At 33.0% G+C, this 22,767-nt stretch overlaps 4 protein-coding genes across 4 annotated transcripts; 3 read left to right on the forward strand and 1 right to left on the reverse strand.

The window, feature by feature from the left end:
• Nucleotides 1-211: 211 nt before the first annotated feature.
• LOC133315984 (uncharacterized) lies at nucleotides 212-2,202 on the forward strand. Its single transcript, XM_061517667.1, has 3 exons — nucleotides 212-1,548; nucleotides 1,632-1,901; nucleotides 1,983-2,202. Exons 1-3 carry the CDS (start codon nucleotides 212-214, stop codon nucleotides 2,200-2,202), a joined length of 1,827 nt encoding a protein of 608 aa, XP_061373651.1.
• Nucleotides 2,203-3,030: 828 nt separating this feature from the next.
• Nucleotides 3,031-4,061, forward strand: LOC133315992 (photosystem I reaction center subunit III, chloroplastic). The gene is made up of 2 exons (XM_061517675.1): nucleotides 3,031-3,796; nucleotides 3,896-4,061. The coding sequence occupies exon 1, from the start codon at nucleotides 3,101-3,103 to the stop codon at nucleotides 3,794-3,796; it is 696 nt and encodes a 231-aa protein (XP_061373659.1). The 5' UTR covers nucleotides 3,031-3,100; the 3' UTR covers nucleotides 3,896-4,061.
• Nucleotides 4,062-6,831: 2,770 nt separating this feature from the next.
• On the reverse strand, nucleotides 6,832-9,416 carry LOC133315989 (LOB domain-containing protein 4). Its single transcript, XM_061517672.1, has 2 exons — nucleotides 9,237-9,416; nucleotides 6,832-7,167 (listed from the first exon to the last, which is right to left on the reverse strand). Exons 1-2 carry the CDS (start codon nucleotides 9,414-9,416, stop codon nucleotides 6,832-6,834), a joined length of 516 nt encoding a protein of 171 aa, XP_061373656.1.
• A 3,676-nt stretch (nucleotides 9,417-13,092) lies between these two features.
• On the forward strand, nucleotides 13,093-21,925 carry LOC133315985 (protein FAR1-RELATED SEQUENCE 5-like). Its single transcript, XM_061517668.1, has 6 exons — nucleotides 13,093-13,285; nucleotides 15,795-15,913; nucleotides 19,493-20,383; nucleotides 20,602-21,069; nucleotides 21,132-21,827; nucleotides 21,893-21,925. The coding sequence occupies exons 1-6, from the start codon at nucleotides 13,093-13,095 to the stop codon at nucleotides 21,923-21,925; spliced, it is 2,400 nt and encodes a 799-aa protein (XP_061373652.1).
• The last annotated feature ends 842 nt before the right edge of the window (nucleotides 21,926-22,767 follow it).

Raw genomic sequence — 22,767 nt, forward strand, 5'->3', positions numbered from 1 at the left:
TTTTTTTTAGAATGGATTCAAGTATTGCAAGTAGTAGAGATGATGAATTTCTAAGGAAACCATTATAGAAATATGTTACCAAAGTAGGCACCACAACCGAAGCAGGAGGGAATTTATCTTGGAAATGCAATTTTTGTGAAAAGGATTTTAAAAGTTCGTATACTAGAATAAGGACTCATTTGCTTAAAATAGCAGGTAAAGGAATTGCAAAATGTTTACATGTGGAGACAAAAGACTTGCTAGAGATGGAGAAATTAGAACAAGTGGAAGTGAGAGATTGAAGAGTAATGCACCCAAAAATGTGCCTTTACCCCCTTCTAGTGTTTCCGTAGAATCAAACTCGAAAAAAAGAAGAAGTGGAAGTGAGGGTGGAAGTTCATCTAGAAATCTTATTGAGAGGGCATTCAATGTTGGGGTGCGAGAAGAATTGAACCACTTGATTGCTAGGATGTTTTATTCAGCAGGATTGCCATTCACTTTAGCAAGGAACCCATACTTTCAAGCAGCCTTCACTTGTGTTGCGGATAATAATATTGGAGGTTATTTGCCACCAGGATATAACTCCTTGCGAACCACTCTTTTGCAGAAAGAGAAGGAAAATATTGATAGGTTGTGTGCACCTATTCGAGCTGGGTGGAAAGACAAGGGTGTTAGTATTGTGAGTGATGGATGGAGTGATTCACAAAGGAGGCCACTTATTAATTTCATGGCAGTATCTGATGGTGAAGCTATGTTTTTGAAATCAGTAGATTGTTCAGGAGAGACTAAGGATAGGCATTTTATTAGGATGTTGTTAAAAGAAGTAATTCAAAAAGTTGGGCATGAAAAAGTGGTTCAAGTAATCACGGATAATGTTACAAATTGTATGGGAGCAGGGTATCTTATTGAGCAAGAATTTCCATCTATTACTTGGACACCATGTGTTGTTCACACACTGAATTTAGCTGTGAAAAATATTTGTGCTGCAAAAAATGTGGAGAATAATCAAATAGCATATGAGGAATGTAGTAGGATTTCTGATATTGTTGGAGATGTTTCTACAATAAAGCACTTCATAATGAATCATTCTATGAGACTGTCAATGTTTAATGAGTTTGTGGGATTGAAGTTGCTTTCTATAGCTGAAACCCGCTTTGCTTCCGTGATTGTAATGCTAAAGAGGTTCAAATTGATAAAATGTGGTCTCCAAAATATGGTAATCAGTGAAAAATGGAGTTTGTATAAAGATGATAATCTAGGACGGGCAAGAATGGTTAAAGATAAGATTTTGGATGATCTTTGGTGGGATTCAATTGATTATATACTTGCTTTCACTGCTCCTATTTATAATATGATTAGGATTTGTGACACTGATAAACCTTGTCTTCATTTGATTTATGATATGTGGGATGAGATGATTGTAAAAGTGAAGAAAGCTATATACTTTCATGAATTGAAGAGGATGGATGAGACCTCAACTTTTTATGAGGTGGTGCATGGCATTCTTGTGGATCGTTGGACCAAACATTCAACTCCACTTCATTCTTTGGCACATGCTTTGAATCCCAAGTAAGCTTTTAATTATGAATGAATTGAATACTTCTCTTATTTGATATAATTTGTTTAATTGTTTTTCTTTTTTTTTCTTTCAGATACTATAGTGAAAAATGGCTTAATGAAGATCCTAGTCGAGTTCCTCCCCACAAGGATTTAGAGATTAATCAAGAAAGACAAAAATGCTTAAAGAGATATTTTCCTAACTTGGAGGACCGAAATAAAATAAATTTGGAGTATGTGGACTTTGCTAGTATAAGTGGAGGTTTTAGAGATTATGATGCCATGCATAATTGGTATTCTATGGAGCCCAAAGCTTGGTGGGTGCTTCATGGTGCTTGTTCACCTATGCTTCAAAAGATAGCATTGTGACTTGTTGCACAACCTTCTTCTTCATCTTGTGCTGAACGCAATTGGAGTACTTATTCTTTTGTGCATTCTATAAGAAGGAATAAGATGACTCCAAAACGTGCTGAAGACTTGGTTTATATACATAGCAACCTTAGGCTCTTATCAAGAAAGACTTCACAATATACACAATGGGATAATAGAATGTGGGACATTGCTGGAGATACATTTGAAGATGTTGGAATTCTTGAAGTTGCTACTCTTTCACTTGATGAGCCAGAGATTGAGTCAAATGTTATTCTAGATGAAAATGTTCCATGAAGGTAATCTATAATCTCCATGTTTTATGTTTTTCTATGGATATGCTATTATTTTTGCTTTAGATCAAAATAATGGTATTATGGAAATGATTTTTTTTGGTTAAATTGATGGATATTATTAGTTTAGTTTTTTTTTTTTGTTAAATTATTGAATATTAAATGAAATATACACTATATAAATTAAAAAATTAGTTAATATTAAAACGTGTCCCAACGTGTCGAAATTCATATTTTTTTAGGATTGACGTGTCGGAATATCGTGTCGCGTGTCGAGTCGGTGCTACCTAGCTTCTTGCTTCTTCTTTTTTCTTTTTTCTTTTTTCTGGGCACTAAAACGTTTAGGGTGATACGAGGATCTTGTAATGGAATTACATATATTACCAATAGAGATTTTCAAGAAAAAGGTGAACCAAGCGTGTTAATTTACATTAGCGTTTACTTGCTAACTTACACATTAGGTTCTTGTTCATTATTAAATCAATCTTTGGGAGTTGGGATTGGATTTTCAATGAATAAATATATTAAAATGGTGATTCAATGTTAACTTTTATATCAAATTTAAATTATAACATAAAATTGGACATTAATTTATTAATGTTATAATAACATTCACGCGTAACCAAAATGGGAACACAGTTTCTCAAATATCAAATATATTATCACCAAGTTATGAGACTGTGACCCCACTCTTATCCAACCCCAAGATAGATAACAGAGCACAAAGTGTAACTCAGCTTCAACCAATGAAAACACTCCAACTCAGCTTCCTTATCAACTATCCACAAACCTTTGCTTAGTTACACACCACCAATCTCACCCTCTCAGAATCTAAAAACCTTCTCTTCTGTGTTCCCAACTCCACACACTCCAATCTCGCATACCCTTCCACACAAACAACCATGTCTCTCACCATTCCCACTAACCTCTCCAAACCCACCACCCTCAAACCAAAACTCACCCCAAAACCAAAGCTCACAACAACAACAACAACAACAACCACCATCCTCTGCAGTTCAAACCAGAACAACAACAACAACATCAACAGCAATGCATCGTCGGAGCTGAAGGCGTTCTCCGCCGCGCTAGCCCTGTCGTCGATCCTCCTCTCGGCGCCGCTCCCCGCCGCCGCAGACATCGCGGGGCTAACCCCGTGCAAGGAATCGAAGCAATTCGCGAAGCGCGAGAAGCAATCGATAAAGAAACTTGAATCGTCGCTGAAACTGTACGCACCGGACAGTGCACCGGCGCTGGCGATAAATGCAACCATAGAGAAGACGAAAAGAAGGTTCGATAATTACGGGAAGCAGGGTTTGCTGTGCGGGTCGGACGGGTTACCACATTTGATCGTGAGCGGTGACCAGAGGCACTGGGGTGAGTTTATCACGCCCGGGATCCTGTTCCTCTACATCGCCGGGTGGATCGGGTGGGTGGGTCGGAGCTACTTGATTGCGATCCGAGATGAGAAGAAACCCACCCAGAAGGAAATCATAATTGATGTCCCACTTGCTTCGAGGTTGGTGTTTAGAGGTTTCAGTTGGCCCATTGCTGCTTACAGAGAATTGGTGAATGGTGAACTTGTTGCCAAGGATGTCTAGGTTTGCCTCTATTTCCTTCGTTCTATTATTTTTTTTAATTTTTGTGTTATTTGGAAATTTTGATTGACTTTTGTTTATTTAATGTTGATGTTTTATCAGACAAAGCTGATGATGATATTGATGATGCATGGAGGAAGTGGAGACAAGAGGAGGGGGTGGGATTTTTATGCGCTCATTTTGTAAATTTGAATTAGTTATTTGTGTGTGTAATGATGCAATGCTTGTGAAACACAATCAAACTGATCTAGTTTTTGTTCTTTTGTTACTCTTAATTTTTAAACTATAGTTGAGTACTTTATGTTCAATTGCTGCATGTATCCACGTAATTTCGTCGGAATGATTTCCATGTTGAAAAAACAAATCACTCTTAAATTTAAAATTTATGGTCTTTATTTGAGTAATTAACGTGCTTTTTAAGTTTAACAACGTTCATTATATATATGATTGGTGAACTAACAACGCATAAATGCTAACCATTCCATAGTTGACCCAAAAACTAAGCCACTGTGAGGGTTGTGGATAGAGATCGTATCGTTCAAACTTCACTACCACAATTGTATTAAAAAAAAAAAAAAAAAACTAAGTAGTAACCAGGTATAAAGCATTTGCATTTGTTCTAGGAGAGAACAAGGGCGTGTGGATGACCCGCGTCTAATATATGCGGTGGAGGTGTAAGAAGGAAAATATGGGTATACTATTCATATCTATTGATATTTATATTCTATTATATGAAGTATGGGTTTGATGTTTCCTGTCTTGTAAGATTGATAAAATTATTTTTTACATGTATAAAAGTGTGAGATCTCTGTGAAGAGAAGAGAAACAAATATATGAATTTTATATTTTTTATGTATGTGTAAGAGATAAAAGTATTTCTTACAGAGATAATAAAACATAATATATGCAAGCTGCCAATATCACATTACATATTTATATATATATATATATATATATATATATATATATATATATGTTTTTTCTTCCAAAATTCAGGCAAACTTAATGTGATTAAGTAAATAAATTTTAAAAAAATCATGTTGTAGTTAATTACTCTTATTCTTTTAAGATTTAAATTAATTAAAATACATTTTATACTATGCAAGTCAATAAAAATAGGATTCTTTTTTTATCATGCAACTGGAGATATTTATCTCCTATTATAAACACGAGATGTGATAGACTACACTACCCATAAAAAAAATTATTGCACACAATTCAATTTGATGGGTCACTATCTATAACTTTTAAACTTCAGTTGAAACTTATTAATTTTTGTATCCAAAATAAAAAATAATATTTCTTTATTGATGAGCATATTTATGATATTAACAATAAATAAAATAGTTTTTTCCTATATTATTTCATGTTTCATATAATTGTTAATTAGTTTCTTAAAACCCTATGCTTACTGTTTATCGCACTTTTAAAATTAAAATGGTGCGCACGTTGCCTTTCTGACTATTTTGTGTCATTTTTAAAATATTTTTTTGGATTATTATTTTTTTAGAACATTTTGGATTTAATTTGATCGAGTTAATAAGAAATCAGCCACGGAATCACGCGTGGCCATTTGCTAAGTCTTTTTCACTGAAAATAGTGTACATCCTAGTTAAATGGGCCTCTTTCATAGATCAAACCACCACCTTCCAAAGAGTTTGTGCTTTGTATTCTACGAAGACTTGACAAGAAGCTTAATTATAAACGGAAAACTTAAGGATGGAAAGTTGAACTCAAATCTTTACTTCCTTTAAATTATTGAAACTATATACTTGTTTTATATGAATTGCATTGTTTCTATACTGATGTCAATCGTTGATGACACATTCCTTAGTTTTCTTTCTTTCTTCCCATAATAAACCTTTTAGGCTAGAAAATTAAGTTTTGACAATATATAGCATGCTATACTTGCTTTCAACATATACATTCTTTTGGTATTTTATATGATTTTAAACTATTTTCTTCTACTTGTTTTGCATCTTTAGCTAAGGAACTTATGGAGGCTTTTAGGTTTGTAATACATAGTATGCTATTGAAAGACATATCATCGTCCGCTCAAATATAAATCAAATCCCAGACAAATTAATAGTAAAATAAATCAAAGGAGAGAGATAAAAGGGAGAACAAAACCCATAATATATTAATGGGAAAAAAGTATCTAATGTTATTTTAGACAATTTTGTTTAATGTTCATCGAAATGACATCGTTTTGAAATTAAAAAATTAAAATGATAAAGACTATATAACCTTGAAATAAATTAAAATTATAAATACATCATGATTTTATCTCAAAACGATGTTATTTAAGTGAATATTAAGCAAAATTCTCTAAAATAACTTTAGAAAAAATTTAATATTCCTTAAAAGTTATGCATAGCAATACTGATTACTCTAACATTACAAAGAAGCACATTTGCCTATAAAAATCTATGTAAATACTAGTCGGTGGAAAAATAATTCAATGCTCTTGATGCATTGAAGTTCAATGCAACATTATTTCATTTATTAAGATATCTAGGTGAATTCTGCACAAATTTCTAGAAAAACTTCAATGCAATTGATGCACTAAAGTTCAGTATATATGTAGTTCATTCATCATAGGATACGTAGGCGGATTCTGCACAAATATTTAGAATCTCAGAATCTGCCTACGTATTCTATGATAAATGAACTACATATGTACTGAACTTTTATTGCATCAGTTTCACTAAAGTTTTGTTCTAGTTGGTGGTGCATCCTTCATGTTGCAAAAGACCAAGTCATACCACAACTAAAACAAGAACAGAATATTCCATGCAACCATTTGCCATAATGAGTCCAAAATCACACCATAAACTTGTCCTTCATACAAAGCAATTAATAATATTTACATTTTACACCCTATGTTGTCAATGAGAAACCTTTTCTCCCAAATCAAAATTAATTAAGCGGGTGAACAGCCTCCACCACTGCTCCAACTCTCACAAAGTGAATACGCAGAAGGCCATTTTGTTTTTGTTTCTTCAAAGGTCCACTAAATAGATACTAGACTATAAAAGTTATGACCACATGGAACCACCATAGCTGGCTTGGTCAACCACCATGTCCATGTCAAAAATAGGCTTGGCTTTTAAGTCCATAATCTTGGATGATGGGGACCCACTATTAGTTGGGCTGGTGGACCCAAGACCAGGATTGGAAAAGCAACTAGTTTGGCGCACCCTAAGGTGTACCACTTCAGCTTGGGCCAGGGCTAATTGGGTCTGCAGCACATCAATCTGTTGCTGAAGAGAAGAGATGGCCCCAACACACCCATACACAGGGTCTCGAACCCTTGCATTGGCCTCATAAACCATGCTACTCACAGCATCCCCTCGTTGATGCATTGGTAGGTCCTACAAATTTCACATTTCATTACATATGCTTTCATGAAAACAAAACTATACTCTCTAGCGAATAAAAAGGCTAAAATGACTTGACAATGAAATAAGTAGTTTTTTTATTCACGTGTTTTACTGATTATTTTTTATTAAAAAATTTCATTGGAGGGACAGGTTCACGTGGTACAGAAGCAGAACGTTAACTTAAAACATTTTTATAATGACAGTGGAAAGTGAAGGACTCCTATATGTTGTTTGGGGTGCGAAATTGACCTTTCCTCAAATGTGTTTTCACAAATGTACGTTGCTTGTTATGTTGTGTTACAGAATGTGCTTAACCTTGACTTTGGGTGCCAAATCACGTTTGTGAGCTCCCATTGGCTCCCCCCAAAAGGACAAATGTACCATGATGAAAGAAAAGGTTAATTTTTGAAATGACTAAACAACTTATGCTGCTTTAAAATTTAAACAACTATGCAGTTAATTTTTTTTATTTTTGATTGTTTAAATTCAAATATTTTGAAGACTTCCTTCAGATTGTGCCCCAAGATTTGAGTGGATGCTAGGGGTGGTGACTTTCCATGATGCTCAAGAGAGTAAAAATATTTCTCATGTACTAAAAAAAATTATTTCTACCTCCTAGGGCCAAATAGAAGGGGTGGAAGCTTGAAAAACAATTTGACAAAATTTCATGTTTAAACTAGGTCGAAATTGTGCATTGAAAGATTGAAAAAAACAAAAAGATAAAAAAAAAACTTAAATAAGGAAAGACTTTTTTATATGTAGGAAAGAAAAAATTGAAATCCACGTTTTTTAAATTTTCATTTATACCAAACAGATATATATATATATATATATATATATATATATATATATATATATAAATTTTTTTATTTAAATTTTAAATTAAAAAAATCACCCATTTTTTCTCTCCCGTGATTTCTATTTTTCTGTGTCTATCTCTCTCCTAAAATGATATAACTTATGTCATTTTAAATGCCAAACACCAAACCCATATATACCGTTTGCACCAAATAGAACTTTTCACTTTTTAAGAAAGCGACTTCAACATATGCAAATCAAGAGCCCCTAACCTCATGTAATTTGTGTTGGGGGGAGCATTGCAAAGGGAAATAAAAGTTAAGCTTAATGCGTTTAATCAAATTGAATATTTTATTATTGAATTTAGAATATCTGAAAAATTGTATTCTAAGTGTTGAAGTTATATTAAAAATTAGTAGTATTGATATAATTATTAAATTTTAAGAATTATTGTTGTCTACATTCAGTGAATTCTAAATGTTGAACGCTTTTAGTTGTCTTTTTATTTTATTCTTGATATATATAAAATAAACATTATTAAATCAATTTTAGTGTTGAATCTGTTTACTTTTAGTTATAAAACTAAGGTTTCAAACATGCTATTCATTTGATTATATCAGGTAGATTCTGACCGTTAAATCAAATCTTAAATACAAAAAGAAGAAGCTTCTTTTAATATAATTTTAGAGATATAATAAGTAAAAACTGCTAAATAAGCTTGTGGCATACCTTCACTTTAGAATGAATAATCTCTTCTTTCTCAAATCTTTTAAACATAAAAAAAAATGCCAAGTTCTTGTTGCATTGATGTAATAATTGTAACGGAATTTTAAGCAAAATTAGATTCACAAATAGGTGGTGCATCATCAATCAATTATAACCACTATATGGTAATATTTTTTATTATTTAAATCTAAAAAGTATAAGCATTGATATGGATATGAAATATATAATTTAATGCAGAAACAAATATAGTATATTTACTTTTTTTTACACATGTGATGTCATATCAAATATAAAGTATCTGATTCATGAAGTTAGCTAGGATTCATGTATATTTTTTTTTTTTTCTCCAGCAGGGCATCTAAGGATATATATATGAATTTAATTCAGTGGGAATTAAGAGCAGAAGTCCAATGAAAAATCATTTAGAAATATTGACAATCAAAAGTTGCCTAAATATGAGGTGGGGTAGTGAGTCTAGTGATATTTGGGAAGACAAAAAAAAAAAAACAAAAGAGGGGTCTGAAAAGAAAGTGAACCTGAAGCATCTTGTTGACATTGCTGGCACCAAACACCTTGTGCACATTTGCAAACTTTTGGGGTTCATCAGCTGGAAAATAGGGAGCAAAAACACAATCCTGAGCACACCTTCTCCTCAGAAGCTTGCATGCAGCACAGGGTGAGGCTGCACCCTGCTTCCTACCACCCCCTTCCTTCATCAAACCTGCTTCCAAAAAGGGTGTATACTATTCTCTCTTCCTTCTTTTTTCCCCTTAAAAACAAAAGGGAGGGGAAAATTGTATCACCGTAAAAGAATGGCTAATAAGACATAACAAAGATACCCAATAGGTGAGGAAGGGAGCAGTGCTGGATGGAAGAAGCAAAATACTGAGAATGTGAACAAAAGTGAGAGAAAGAGAAAAGAGTGAGGCAGGAGGAGGAGGGAAAGAGTGGCCAGCATTATATAATTATTATAAGGTAAGACCAAAAGGGCAAAGAACAAAAGAGAAAGGCATCATTGTATTACAAAGAGTAATGATTTTTACTCATGAAAATTTAATATTATTTTTACATTTTTTTAATAATTGTCAAGTAAGATCTAGGAGAAGCCCGTGGGAGAGATAACCACCAATGGACTAAGCTAGCCCAACGTTATTAAATGGATTCGACACAATATTTTCACCTAAAAATTTAAGATATTGGGTTCATAGGTCCTTCCACCTATATGAACTTCACGTAGCCCATTATCAACCAATGTGGGACTCACCACACTTGAATATTCTAACAATCTCTTCCTCAAGTGTGAAACCCAACATTGGTATACTCCCCCTCAACCGAGTAAACTCAGGCCCAAAGTACTCAACCTGCCTCCTAACCAAACACCTGGCTAGTCCAGCCCAACCCGGCTCTGATACCATTGTCAAGCGAGCCCAAGGAGGAGCCCGTGGCGGAAAACCACCACCAATGGGTTAAGCTAGACTAACCACACCAAATGCATCTGACATCATGTCACAACTCAAAACCTTACAGAATTGGGTTCATGGGTCCATCCAATTATATCCACTTCACTTAGCTCATTATCAACCAATGTGAGCTCATCACACTTGAATAACCTAAGCTACCTAACAATCTTTCCCTCAAGTGTGAAATTCAACATGATATACTCTCCCTCAATCCAGTACACAGGTCCAAAGTACTTAACCTGCCTCCTAGCCAAACACCTAGCTAGCTCGAGCTCCGCCTGACTCTAATACCAATATCATGCGGGTCCAAAGGGAGCCCGTGGCGAGGGACAACCACCAAGGGACTAAGCTAGGCCAACAACACCAAGTGGGTCTGGCACCATATCACAACCCAAAACCGTAAGGCATTGGGTTCATGGATCCATCCACTTATATCCACTTCACTTAGCCCATTACCACTTATCATTGTCTATCTAATTATCTAAAAGGGATTTCTAAGACATTAGAATTCCGATTGAGTTAAAGAACTAAGAAATTAGGATTTAATCAATTAATTTTTAGATGGTGAATTGTTTGAAACAATTGGGATAAAAAGTTGTTGAATTGAGTTAAACCAATTATAGGGGGATCGGAGGTGAAGTAAACCTAACTGCATTTTTATTCATAATTTTAAGTTCATCTTCTAAATCAATTTCTTTAGTCGGCATCTTTAATTGAATTTTTAATTAAATATTGGTTACATGTTCAAAAACTATTAAATTGTTTAAAAAGCAGTGAATTATTGCTTGAATTTAATCCTTGTGGAAACGATACTCACTAATCACTTTATTAATTGGAACGACCGGTATACTTATCGTGTTCGAACAATGTACTATATAACGGAGTAGAAAGAGGGGTAGGGAATCACCTACAAGGTACTTAGAGTGGTGTAAGTAAGAGGGTATAAGTCCAAATGCTTCAAGCTCAATGACTCTTGCATAAGGCAATGGGAAGAACAATGTTTATTATAATATTATTTTGTTTTTGGTAAAAAAGAAATATACCAAACAAGTAATGAAATAAAATCATTCCATTCTAAATTATGTAAAATATAAATATGAAAATGTCATGCCATTCTAAAGCATTCCATTCTCAATTATCTTATTTCATAAAAACTTATTCCATTTAACAAAAGGGATAAGATATTGTAACAACCAATTAGTGTTACTACCAATATTATTACCAATTAATTTTACTGTTAGATCGATTATGTTGATCTAACGGTTATATTTATTTCTATCTTTGTATAGTTATGATTCCTTTCACATTAAATATGGGAAATCATAACCATGCAAGGGTAGAAATAAATATAAAGTATTAAATACGATGAATCATAACCACACAAAGATGGAAATAAATACAACTATTGGATCAACATAATCGATCTAACAGTGAAATTGATTGGTAGTAACATTGGTAGTAACATTACTTGGTTGTTACAATATCCTTCCCCTTAACAAAATGTGATCCTAGTTACTGGGCTATTTCTACGATTCGTTATCTATTGCAAATATGTCTGTTATATGCAAGATGTGAGGGTACCTTATGGACAGTCTGAGTTCAACGAACCTTCTATATATTGCAGTTTACTATACAGAGGCAGACCTAGGGGGTTGGGGATGGCCCTCACCCCTCCCTAAAATTTGAAAAAAATTATATATATAAAAAAATTATTTTGTTAATATTAGTAGGTTGTTTATCCTAAAAATTCACCCCCTCAAATTAAAAAATAAATACTCTTAAAAGAAAACAATATCCTTTTACCTGTGTCAGTAGGGATGTAAATGGGTCACAAACACTCTATTTTAGCGCAGGCATGTTCTCTAAGGCTCTAGGCCTAGTTCATATTTTTTAATAAATAATATTTTATTTTATTTTTAATAAAATAATATCGCATGATTTTTTAATTTTTCTAATTTTTCGTAATCTTCCTTCTTCCCACTTGTCAAACACATTTTTTCTTAACCATAATTCTTTCGTTGCTAATACTCTTCTCTCCTCCGCCAAATTTCGTTCCTCTTTTGTCCCCTTCTCAACTTCTCATCTATTCTAAATCATTAATTGCTCACAATCGACTCTCAAGGCTTTAGCAGCTCATAGTAAGTCTTTATTCTTTATACTTTGCTCTCTTTTTGTCTCATTGACAAAATTGTTTATTTCCAAAATTTTCATTAAAAATATGTATTATTTGACTTATGGGTGTTGTATATATCTACTGATCTACATATCTTATTTTTGTTTGTTGGGCAAGTGTTTATTTTTTTATTTGTTTCTCTTCATTTATTTAATTATTTTTTTTAGTAAACAAAAGCCATATTGTTGTTGAATTAAGTGGAGCGGATTAAGGCCAAGGCTATGATGGAGCTAGTAATATGCGAGGTAAATAGAGTGGATTGTAGGATTTAATTTGTGCTGAGTGCCAATATGCTTAATATGTTCATTGCTTAGCTCATCGCCTTCAACTTGCCTTGGTTGTTGCATCTCATGAGGTAAAACATATTCATCAGTTTTTTGAAAAATTAAATTTCAAAATTAATATTGTTACTTCTTATAAATGTAATGATGAGTTAATGGTTGCCTAAACAAATGAAATTGCAAGAATGATTGTTATTGAAGAACTCGAATCAGGAATTGGTGTTAATTAGATTGGTACTTTGCTTCGAGCTGGAGCTACTCGTTGGAGTTCTCATTACAATTCTATATGCAGTTTGTTTAAAATGTTTAAAGTCACATTTGAAGTTATATATAATATTTCTAGTAAAGGAAAGACAACATCACATAGTGAAGATGTAGATAATGCATATTCATCATTGACATCTTTAGAATTTGTCATCATATTGCACCTTATGAAGGAAATTATAGGTATTACTGAAGTTCTTTGTCAAGTTTTGCAATGACAATCTCAAGATATTTCAAATGCTTTAACCTGGTTTCAACTATAAAAGAGTTACTTCAGAAATTAAGAGAGACAAGTTGGGATGCTTTCTTGGTTCATGTTCGAGAATTTTACATAAAACATGACGTTGACATTCCAGATATAAGTGCAAAATATATTGGAATAAGAGGTCATGCTCGAAATGAACAAGGTGATTTATTTATTGAAAATTTTTACAGGGTAAATATATTTTATGCTACAATTGATTATCATTTGTAAGAATTAAATAATAGATTCAATGATAATACTGTTGAATTATTTGCTTTGAGTATGACTTTAGATCCAAGAAATAGGTACAAGTCATTTAATAGTGATGATATTTACAAATTTGCTGATAAATTTTATTCTAGAGATCTCATAGAATAAGGAAAGACTGCATTTGAAGGTGGAATTACAACATTTTGAGTAGGGGTGAAACTGGGCCGAGACGGCCTACAGGGGCCTACGGCTCAGCCTACATCAGGCCAAACCTGACCAAGTATATTTTGTATAATAGGCCGGGCTTGGGCCTTAAAAAAGCCTGTTTAATAAAAAGGATGTATGCCCACTTTTAAAAGGTCGGGCCTATAAGCCTACAGGCCGGCCTATATTGTACTATTTATTTTAAATAAAATAAAATAGAGTAAGTATGCCTTGAAGAAAAAACAAAAGATATAAATTTAATCAATTACAATTATTTATAACTTAATTATATTCGATTATATTTTAATAGAAATCTTACTTTATTTCTTATATAGGAGGAACCAACATCTCAACATGTTAGATTTTGTATATGAATATATTAAAAAAAATTGGAAGAAGTTATAGTTACTACAAGCATCGTGATGTGTTTGTTCGATTCATCTAGTTATTTTAATTTACATAGTATGAACTTGTTTGTTTGATCTGATGAAATATATGTTATTTAGTTTGAGCATTTTGCTTTTGAAAATGACTTAAATGCATATTGTATGAGTTTTTGTTATGATTCATGATTCTGTTTGGACGTTGAAATTATGATTTTTGGTGTAGCAACAGAATTTGAGTACTTTGTAAAGTTGATTCATGATTCTGCTTGGAAGTAAAAAATTAACAGGCTAACGGGCCAAACCAGGCCATTTGTTTTTTATAAACGGGTCAAGCCAGGCTAACAGTTAGACTCAAACTAGGCTTGGGCCAGGCCAAATTGAAATTTTTTGACGTAGACTTGGACTTTTCGGGACAAAGCTTGGCCCAACCCAGTCCACTTTCACCCCTAATTTTGAGCTATATTGACATTTCTAAACATCCAGATTTGATTAATTTTTCAATTACATTTGAATTATGCCAAGGGCTAGCAAGAACTGGAAAGTTCATCATTTACCCTCTCATTGATAGAGTGATTAGATTTTACTTACTCTTTTAGTTTCTACAGCAACTAATGAAAGAGCTTTCTCAACTATGAAAATAATCAAGAACAAGCTCCGAAATAGAATGACAGACCAATTTCTTGATGATTCTTGGTTACACACATTGAAAAAAAAATTGTTGAGTTTTAGCACAGATTCAATTATAGAAGAGTTTAACAATATGAAAACACATAGAGTAAGAGTTAAGTGAAATGATCTTAATTTCTATAATATATTTCTCCAAATCTTTGTATATTAGGTTTATATTATATTGCAAGTAATTTTATTTATAATATAATATATTTTTATTTTCGTCATAAAATATTCTGGGTCCCACTATTACTATTGTTAAGAAAATTGAGAGTTTTTAAGTATCGACTTTTCCCTTATATTTCATTTGCTTAGCTCAGATTCTCGTCCCCAAAGGATATTCTATATTGTTAGGTGAGTGTCGGGGAAAGGAAAAGAGGAAAATAGGGTTGAAGTGGGAAGATAAGCCAAAGCAATATGTAAATTGAAAGCAGAATTCTTAAACTTTGTTACACCTACCCATATAAACAAAAACACATGATAATGAGGTTGACAAACTTTCTTATAATGAGATGCTCATTGTCAATGTCTTTGAGTTTATGGACTTGATAATTATTTTAAGTCAACTCCCGGGTCCACTAGTAGTTAGTCTATTACTATGCTTTAAAACAGATTAGGCTTCCACTCTCCTTAGGGACATACCCTCACATGTCCTACTGTTGGTTATCCTTTCGGATCTTGTAAGGAATCAGTATATAAATAATTGAAAGGAGACAACAATGTTAAAATAGTATATTCTTTCACCAAGAGATTAGTGTTTTTGGCGAAAAATACCCAAATACTTTTTTCAAAACATGTTAATTTTATTGTTAGAATCAAGTATGGCTGTCCAAAAGCTATCCTAAACAGGCATTTAACGATATCACGACATTTGAAATTGATAAACAAAAAGGGGTGGGAAATGTTTAGGGAGAGGAAATTTGTCTCGGAACATGTTACAAATATTAGTAAAATTTTATCGTAATACTTATAAATAACTTATCAATATAAGACAACGAGAGCAAGAAGAGAAAATTTCTAGTTTGTTAAACCATCTACGAATAGGAATTTAAAAAAATTGATGTTAGATTTTGAATTTGTAAGCATACGCTTGCACACATTACATGTTTTTTGAGGAAGAAAAGAAGGGGTACGTCTTGTAATTCGATGAAGGACACCATATGTTTAGATATCATTCCATCATGCAACTGAATGTTCTTATAGAATTGTCTTGGGATTATGGTTCCAAACAACTCCTTTTGTTCGCTCGCAAGACCAAAGGTTTAGTAGTTGGCATGAAGGTTCAGTCCCTCATGTCCACACATCGCTTAGTGTGGAACTCTGTATATGTAATGTATAAGAGCTAAATAGGTAAAAAAAAATAGAGTTGCAACCTAACTAACAAGTAACAAGTACATTTTTTGCCTTAGTGGTATGCATATGATCCTAAAAAGTTGGAAATTCATATTCACCAATGCTTGTTAACAAGTTCTATAGTTAGAAGCTAATCATGTTAATACTAAATGGATAAGCTAATTATGTTAATACTAAAGCTAGCGGGGATACCAGATAAGTGAAAGGAACTTAGGGGAACTCAAAAATAGGGAAGACGTTTATCAATAGGCTAATTAAGCAACAAATTATAATAGTAAAATTTACATTGCATGATCCAAAATCTTATAAGAATCTTTTTTATTTTATGATATTCATTTAATTCATTCTTAATTAACTTCATCACGCATACTTAAATTTCTAATACATAGAAAAAAGAAATGATTAATTTCTCATTTTGTGAAATGAATAAAATACAAAGAACAATATTTTATAATAAGGGAATAATATAATGCTTTTGGTTAAAGGGGGAGGTTAGGCTACTATTTGAAGCAACCTACCGTCAATATTGAAGAGGGGCATTGAAGGAATATTATGATTACATTGCCTTGTGAACTTTAAAGGGACCAAAAGGAATTCATAGGCAGGTGAGTTAGGTAAAGCAATAATTTCCCATTTTCCTTTTCTCAAAGATGAAACTATTGAGGACAACGTGATTAGGAGTAACTTTGTAGTCAAGGGCAATGGGAACAAGCAGATGCATATGCCACAACTCTTCAAGATCTTGTATGCTCAGAAACTAGAAAGTGGCCATTTGATAGTCAAAATGAAGAGGACATGCTTCGACCGTTGGAGAAATAACAGCTTTCTCTTTCGGTTGTTTTGACTTGAGACTCGAGGAAAGCAAAAGTTTGAAAACACAAAAGGCATATATCAAATTCAAAGCAAAAGGGCCCCATTTTGGACAATTCATGAACCTTTTGTCCCCAAATTATAACTTGATTACCTTCTAGGCTTCCACTATACCAAATGCTTTGGTTCCTCCTACTTTAGGACCCATTTTTTTTTGTGAAAATGGGGAATGCATCGTGTTGGCATATAAGAGAGCTATTACATAAATGTTATGTCATATAATTGTTCTTTTCACCTTTCATGATTTTTTTTTTTTTTTTTTTTAAGTATTGTCATATACGCCCACTTTGCCACCTCTATGTGTGGTGACTGAGTGTAGTGATAGCGGTGGTGAAGATGATGACAACAACCAAGGTGAGATTAATTGGGTTGAAGTTAGGATAAATATGAATTTTTTTAAAAAAAAATATTTGATTTTTAATTTTTAATTTTTTTTAAATCAGAAATTTTAGCTTAAGAAAAATATTTTAACTTTTTTCGTGACTTATATTTTTTTTAAAGAAAAAGAAATTGACATCTAAATACTTATATGTAGTGAGATTTTTTTTTAAAAAAAAAAATAGCTTTTTAAGAGTAGGGGGGTGCAGCCAATTAAATTTTAACACAAACAATTCCATGTCCTAAACCCACTTATGATATAATAAGGGGATACTTGTGAAACTTGAAACTTGCATTGCTTGGTTGCTACCGGTAGAGACATATCCCATGTTTCAATGAGCTAATGAGATGCATATAAACAGTCAAATATTAACAACAATGAATGTCAGTAGCTTGTTACTACTTGAGGAAATCTTTATCGGTCCATTTTCCACTATTCACCAAGTAAAAGCCGTTAGGGATTTTTTTAATAATCTTTTTAGACCATCATCAGCTAGTATGATCTTTAGCGTTTTTATCATACGATTAAGATTCCCTTGCATTTCATTTATTATAGGTTAGCGTGGTAAACCTATTGATATTGTCTAATCCAGCTTCTCAGCAGCTACAAATTTCTATGATGTTGAATTTTAACATGATCCGTTTACAAATTTTTTTGACTAATTTTAACAAATTACACTATCTTTCTTTCAGAAGAACATAATAAAACTTAATATTCTCTTAGAAGAAAATAATATAATTTATAAAAAAAAAAATTATAAATATAACATGCCTCGAATTTCAAATATATAATTACTTAGAAACTTGTAAAACTATACCTTGAACTGTGCTTGTATGAGACAATTTGGGGTGTCTTTAATCATGACTCGCTAATCATAATTTTTCCAGTACACTTTAATGTTATGCTCTTTCTTAGTGTTATGTTGATATATAATGGGAACGTCAATTTAACTTTGAGAAATCTCTATCGCTTAGTGGTCCTTTTTTTTAAAATAAATAAATAAATAAATTTCTAGCCAGACCAATTATCAGAGAGGCCCTTTTTGCTTTCTACTTGCATCTTTTTCAAGCAAAGTTATTGGAAAGATTCCATATAGCATAAATTTAGTTTTGCCTAGAATGATATGTTTACGGGGAATGTTCTTCTCATTTTATAGGAGAGTAGTTCTCTCATGTTATAGAGAGAAGTCACGTGAGGCCCATCATTAAAGCATAAAAAAAATGGATGAAATTATCGAAATAAAATAACATGAGATAATTACTTCATACAAAATAAGAGTAATATTTTTCTATATTTATCGTAGAAAAATAGAAAAGCAAAAGGGATTCAAGATAGATTAGAAACACTTTTTTTTCCAATCCAATTTCTCCACCGTCGTGAATCTCAAGTGTATTCAGGCATGATATACTTTTTAGTCATTGGGAGAACCTAAATACTCTATTTTGGTTCAAGAAACAGCTCTCAGAGATCTTTTTTCTTTTGAAAAATACATGAGCGGAAAAATCTAACTATTAGACTAAAAAATTTCTTTCACTGTATCATTTCTGCATCCAATTTAATTTATAGGTATAAAAAGAAGAGGACCGATATACTAACTACCATTATTTTTGACTACCGGTTACTACTTTCTTATTCACCGTTAGATTATCATATTAATCAACGGCCATTACTAGTTTTAAATTTTTGACACTCTCTCTCTTCTTTCTCAGTTTTCTTTTCTCCCCAGTCTTTAGTTTTCATTCTCTTTTTATGCTTCCCTCCCGCTCCGCCACCGCCTTCTGCCACCGCCCTCTGCCACCGTCACCAGCTAAAGAACGCAAGAACACAAGTGGAAGAGAGTAATCCGGAACTGAAGTGGAAGCTACTGGACTCTCGCACTCTCGCGCATGAATTTTTCTCCGTCTTTCGAAACTTGAAGGTGTCTATATGTTTTTTCTTCAGTATCTCTCAAGCATTTGATTTTAATTTTCTGGTTTTAATATACTTAAGCAATGGTCAGTTGAAGACAGAGAGAAGAGAAATGTAGCTGAAGATAAATTTTTACAATTGCATTTTGGGAGCTCGAATCTCCAATTTGCAAAAGTTATTTTTTTAATTTTATTTTTTCAATTTGGTTCTTTCTTTCCTTTTATAATTTTCTTTATGAATCCATCTTTCTAAATATTCTCAATTCGTTCAATCAGCTTAAAATCATTGGTCTATGATGCTACAGTGTCGCACATTGCATTCTTTTTGTTTCTATAAATACTGATTTTGCTTTATTTTTTTCATTTTCAATTTCGATAATCAATTATTTTAGGTATCTGGTGACCTTGGAAGCATGGATGAAGATGTAATAAATTATGCAAACTTCAATGAGAATGAAGATGACATGCTTGATAAACTGGGAGATGACATATTGAATGAACCAATTAACAATATGTCAAATAGTATTGTGTTGACGCCGACAAAGAATATTGATTGTTTGATTGAGGTTGGAATGGAATTTTCTGAACGAAAGGATATATTAGACTTGTACACAACATTTGCTAGGACAACAGGTTTTGGAGTTCGGGTTAGAACAACTAAGAAGAACTACATCAAGGTAACATGTGCTAGAGAGGGTTTTGCAGAACAAAAAAAAAAGAGTGTTGATCAAGTTTCTCACGGAAATTTGATAAGGAGGACATCATCAGCACGCATAGGGTGTGAAGCTTGTATTAAGGCTTGTACAAATGAAAAAATAAAATTGTGGAGAATTACATATTTTTCTGATAACCATAATCATGGTTTGGTTTCTCCAATGAGTGTTTCATATCTGAGATCACACAAAAAAATGCCTGCTGCTGCAAAATCATTGATAGAAAAATTCAATGATTCGGGTTTGCCCATCGGAAAGGTTGCCACTATCCTTAGAGGCAATGATGTATTGTTTGATAGCCGAGATTGTTATAATCATATGAAAAATGTGAGAAAAAAAATATATGATGCAGGGGATGCACAAGCTGTGTTACATTATTGTGTTAAACAAAAGACAATGAATCCAAATTTTTTTTATTCCATCAAGTGTGATGAAGATGATCGCATGGAAAGCTTTTTTTGGATTGATGCAAGGTGTAGGCAGGCTTATGAGCTTTTTGGGGATGTCATCACCTTCGACACAACATATAGGACTAATAAGTATTCCATGCCATTTGGACCTTTTGTTGGGGTAAATAATCATTTGCAGTCAATCTTGTTCGGATGTGCTCTATAAAAGATGAAACCGAGCAAACTTTTGTTTGGCTATTTGAGGAATGGCTTCGAGCAATGAATGGGAAACATCTGATTGCTATAATTACTGACCAAGTACATTCAATTTAATTTCATTTTATTGAGTTGTTTCATACATTACTGATTGCATACTTACACGTGTTATTGAATTTGTAGGACATGGCAATTACCAATGCGGTATCCAAAGTTTTTCCAAAAGCCAAACATCGATTTTGTTTGTGGCATATTATGAAAAAATTTCCAGAGAAGCTTTCTCGTGTTTATCATGAGCATGCATCTTTTGGTAATCAAATACATCAGAGTGTTTGGAACTCCAAAAGCACTGAAGACTTTGATGATAGATGGAATCATATTCTTGTTAAGTATGGTCTTGATGGAAATGAGTGGTTGCATACACTATATTCAATTAGATCCTCTTGGGTACCAATATTTAACAGGTCCACTTTCTTTGCTGGTATGAACACTACGCAGCGGAGTGAAAGTATAAATTCATTCTTTGATGGTTTTGTTACAGCTGGTACAACATTAAAAGAATTTGTGGAAAAATATAATCAAGCTGTAGATACTCGCTACGAGTCTTTTAGAATGGAAAACTTTGAATCTATGCACAAAGAAAGACGTTTGGTATTGAATATGCATTGGAGAGACATGCAGCTAAAGAATATACCTCTAATATTTTTGACAAGTTCAGCAAAGAGTTGTGTGATAGTTTACAATACTCTACGGAGAAACTTGGAAATGACGGAGAATGGGTTACCTATAGAGTTTTTAATATGGAAGATATAGAAAATTCTGCAACAGTGGAGATAAAGGTGGATGATAAAGAAGCTAGGTGTTCTTGTCAATATTTTGAATTCATGGGAATCCTACGTAAGCATATTCTTGCTATTTTGTTTGTTGAAGGTGTTTATCAAATTCCTGAGCATTTCATTTTGCGTCGTTGGAGCAAGGAAGGAAATTATATACTAAGTTCATACAACGACACATGTTTTTCTCCTGGAGATGGACTCCTTCAGAACCTTCAGCTAAGCTCTAAATTGTCTAGACTTGCTGAGCTTGCAAAAAGGTCACACAAGGCATTTAGAATCATTAATGATGGTGTTGACTCTCTTGCTGCGTTTGCAGAAAAGTGTTTAATATCTGAGGAGAGTGAGGGTCTAGAGGATTTCAACTTACATTCTTTGGATTCTCTACTCGAAGAGTCTTCCATTATGAACTTGAAGGATCCTAACATTTCACAAACTAAAGGCTGTAAAAGGATTCAAAGTGGGATTGAAGAAGCATCAAAGCATACTAATATACGTGGACATTGCAAGAAACGAGGACATAATAAGCGTACATGCAAAGAAAAAAATGGAACTGATGTTGAAGTTAATTTTGAGGTGTGCATAAATTATGTTTGTATGCTAAGCTGTTCCTTTTTACCCTCTTTTGATTTTATTGGCAGGCTAGCATTTGCTTGTCATTCCTTTCTTGGTGATAAATGATGTTTGGTCTATTTGGTCTATCATATTTGTCTAGGTTGTGTTTTCTTTTGCCTAATGCTTCATCTTGCAGGTAGGTACTTTGCTGTATGTAAATTCAAAGATTTTTTGACAGATTTAACTATTTGACTTTTATTTCTTTTGACAGAAGCAAAATTTGGTGCCATAAAAGATGGCCATATGTTTGAGTGTACAGCTGGTCTCTCAAGGATGTATGGAATATATTTTTTGCTGTCCATGCATACTGTTATTAGATCTTGACATGAGAGACTGAGTGTTGTATGAAGTTTGTATAGCTAAAGTGGTGGATGAAGTTTGTATTATGAATGACTTCCAATGGATACTGCAGTCGTTGTTTATGTAAATTTATTTTTTGTAGATGCTGAATTAGAAGGATTATTTTGTGCTCTTCTCCACTATTCTTTATAGCATTTGATTCTTATTATTTTATCCAATACAGAGATGAAATTAAATGAAATGAATCATAATATCCAATACAGAGATGAAATGAGTCATAATATCATTGTAACAATCTATTAACAATAACAATCTTGAATTACAATATTTGAATAAATAAAAATTACATTTGATAAATAACATTGAATCTCATTAGTTGTCCTTAAATCCACTAAATATGTTTCAACAATTAGCCATATGCATCTGAAAAAATCAGCCATGTGCATCTCCAAATAACAATCAGCTTTGTGCATATCCAAAATCAGCCATGTGCATCTCCAGAAATATCCATGTGCATCTCAAAAAATCATCCATGTGTAGCACATAACTACTGTAGGAGAGTAGCCATGAAAGTGCTCCTGAACTGTGTTCCTGTGTGTAC

Source organism: Gastrolobium bilobum, unplaced genomic scaffold (genome assembly GCF_033153095.1).
Source record: "Gastrolobium bilobum isolate Gb01-03AN ecotype WA unplaced genomic scaffold, APGP_CSIRO_Gbil_v1 utg4229, whole genome shotgun sequence".
Classification (NCBI taxonomy): domain Eukaryota; kingdom Viridiplantae; phylum Streptophyta; class Magnoliopsida; order Fabales; family Fabaceae; genus Gastrolobium; species Gastrolobium bilobum.

Coding starts and splice junctions, on each gene's coding strand:
- LOC133315985 (XM_061517668.1), top strand. CDS start 13,093: ATGACAATCTCAAGATATTTCAAATGCTTTAACCTGGTTTCAACTATA. Junction 13,286..15,794: donor TCATGCTCGAAATGAACAAG/GTGATTTATTTA, acceptor ATGTTCTTATAG/AATTGTCTTGGGATTATGGT. Junction 21,070..21,131: donor TGCACAAAGAAAGACGTTTG/GTATTGAATATG, acceptor ATTTTTGACAAG/TTCAGCAAAGAGTTGTGTGA.
- LOC133315992 (XM_061517675.1), top strand. CDS start 3,101: ATGTCTCTCACCATTCCCACTAACCTCTCCAAACCCACCACCCTCAAA.
- LOC133315989 (XM_061517672.1), bottom strand. CDS start 9,416: ATGAAGGAAGGGGGTGGTAGGAAGCAGGGTGCAGCCTCACCCTGTGCT. Junction 7,168..9,236: donor ATGTCAACAAGATGCTTCAG/GTTCACTTTCTT, acceptor TGAAATTTGTAG/GACCTACCAATGCATCAACG.
- LOC133315984 (XM_061517667.1), top strand. CDS start 212: ATGTTTACATGTGGAGACAAAAGACTTGCTAGAGATGGAGAAATTAGA. Junction 1,549..1,631: donor GCACATGCTTTGAATCCCAA/GTAAGCTTTTAA, acceptor TTTTTCTTTCAG/ATACTATAGTGAAAAATGGC. Junction 1,902..1,982: donor ATGCTTCAAAAGATAGCATT/GTGACTTGTTGC, acceptor TTCTATAAGAAG/GAATAAGATGACTCCAAAAC.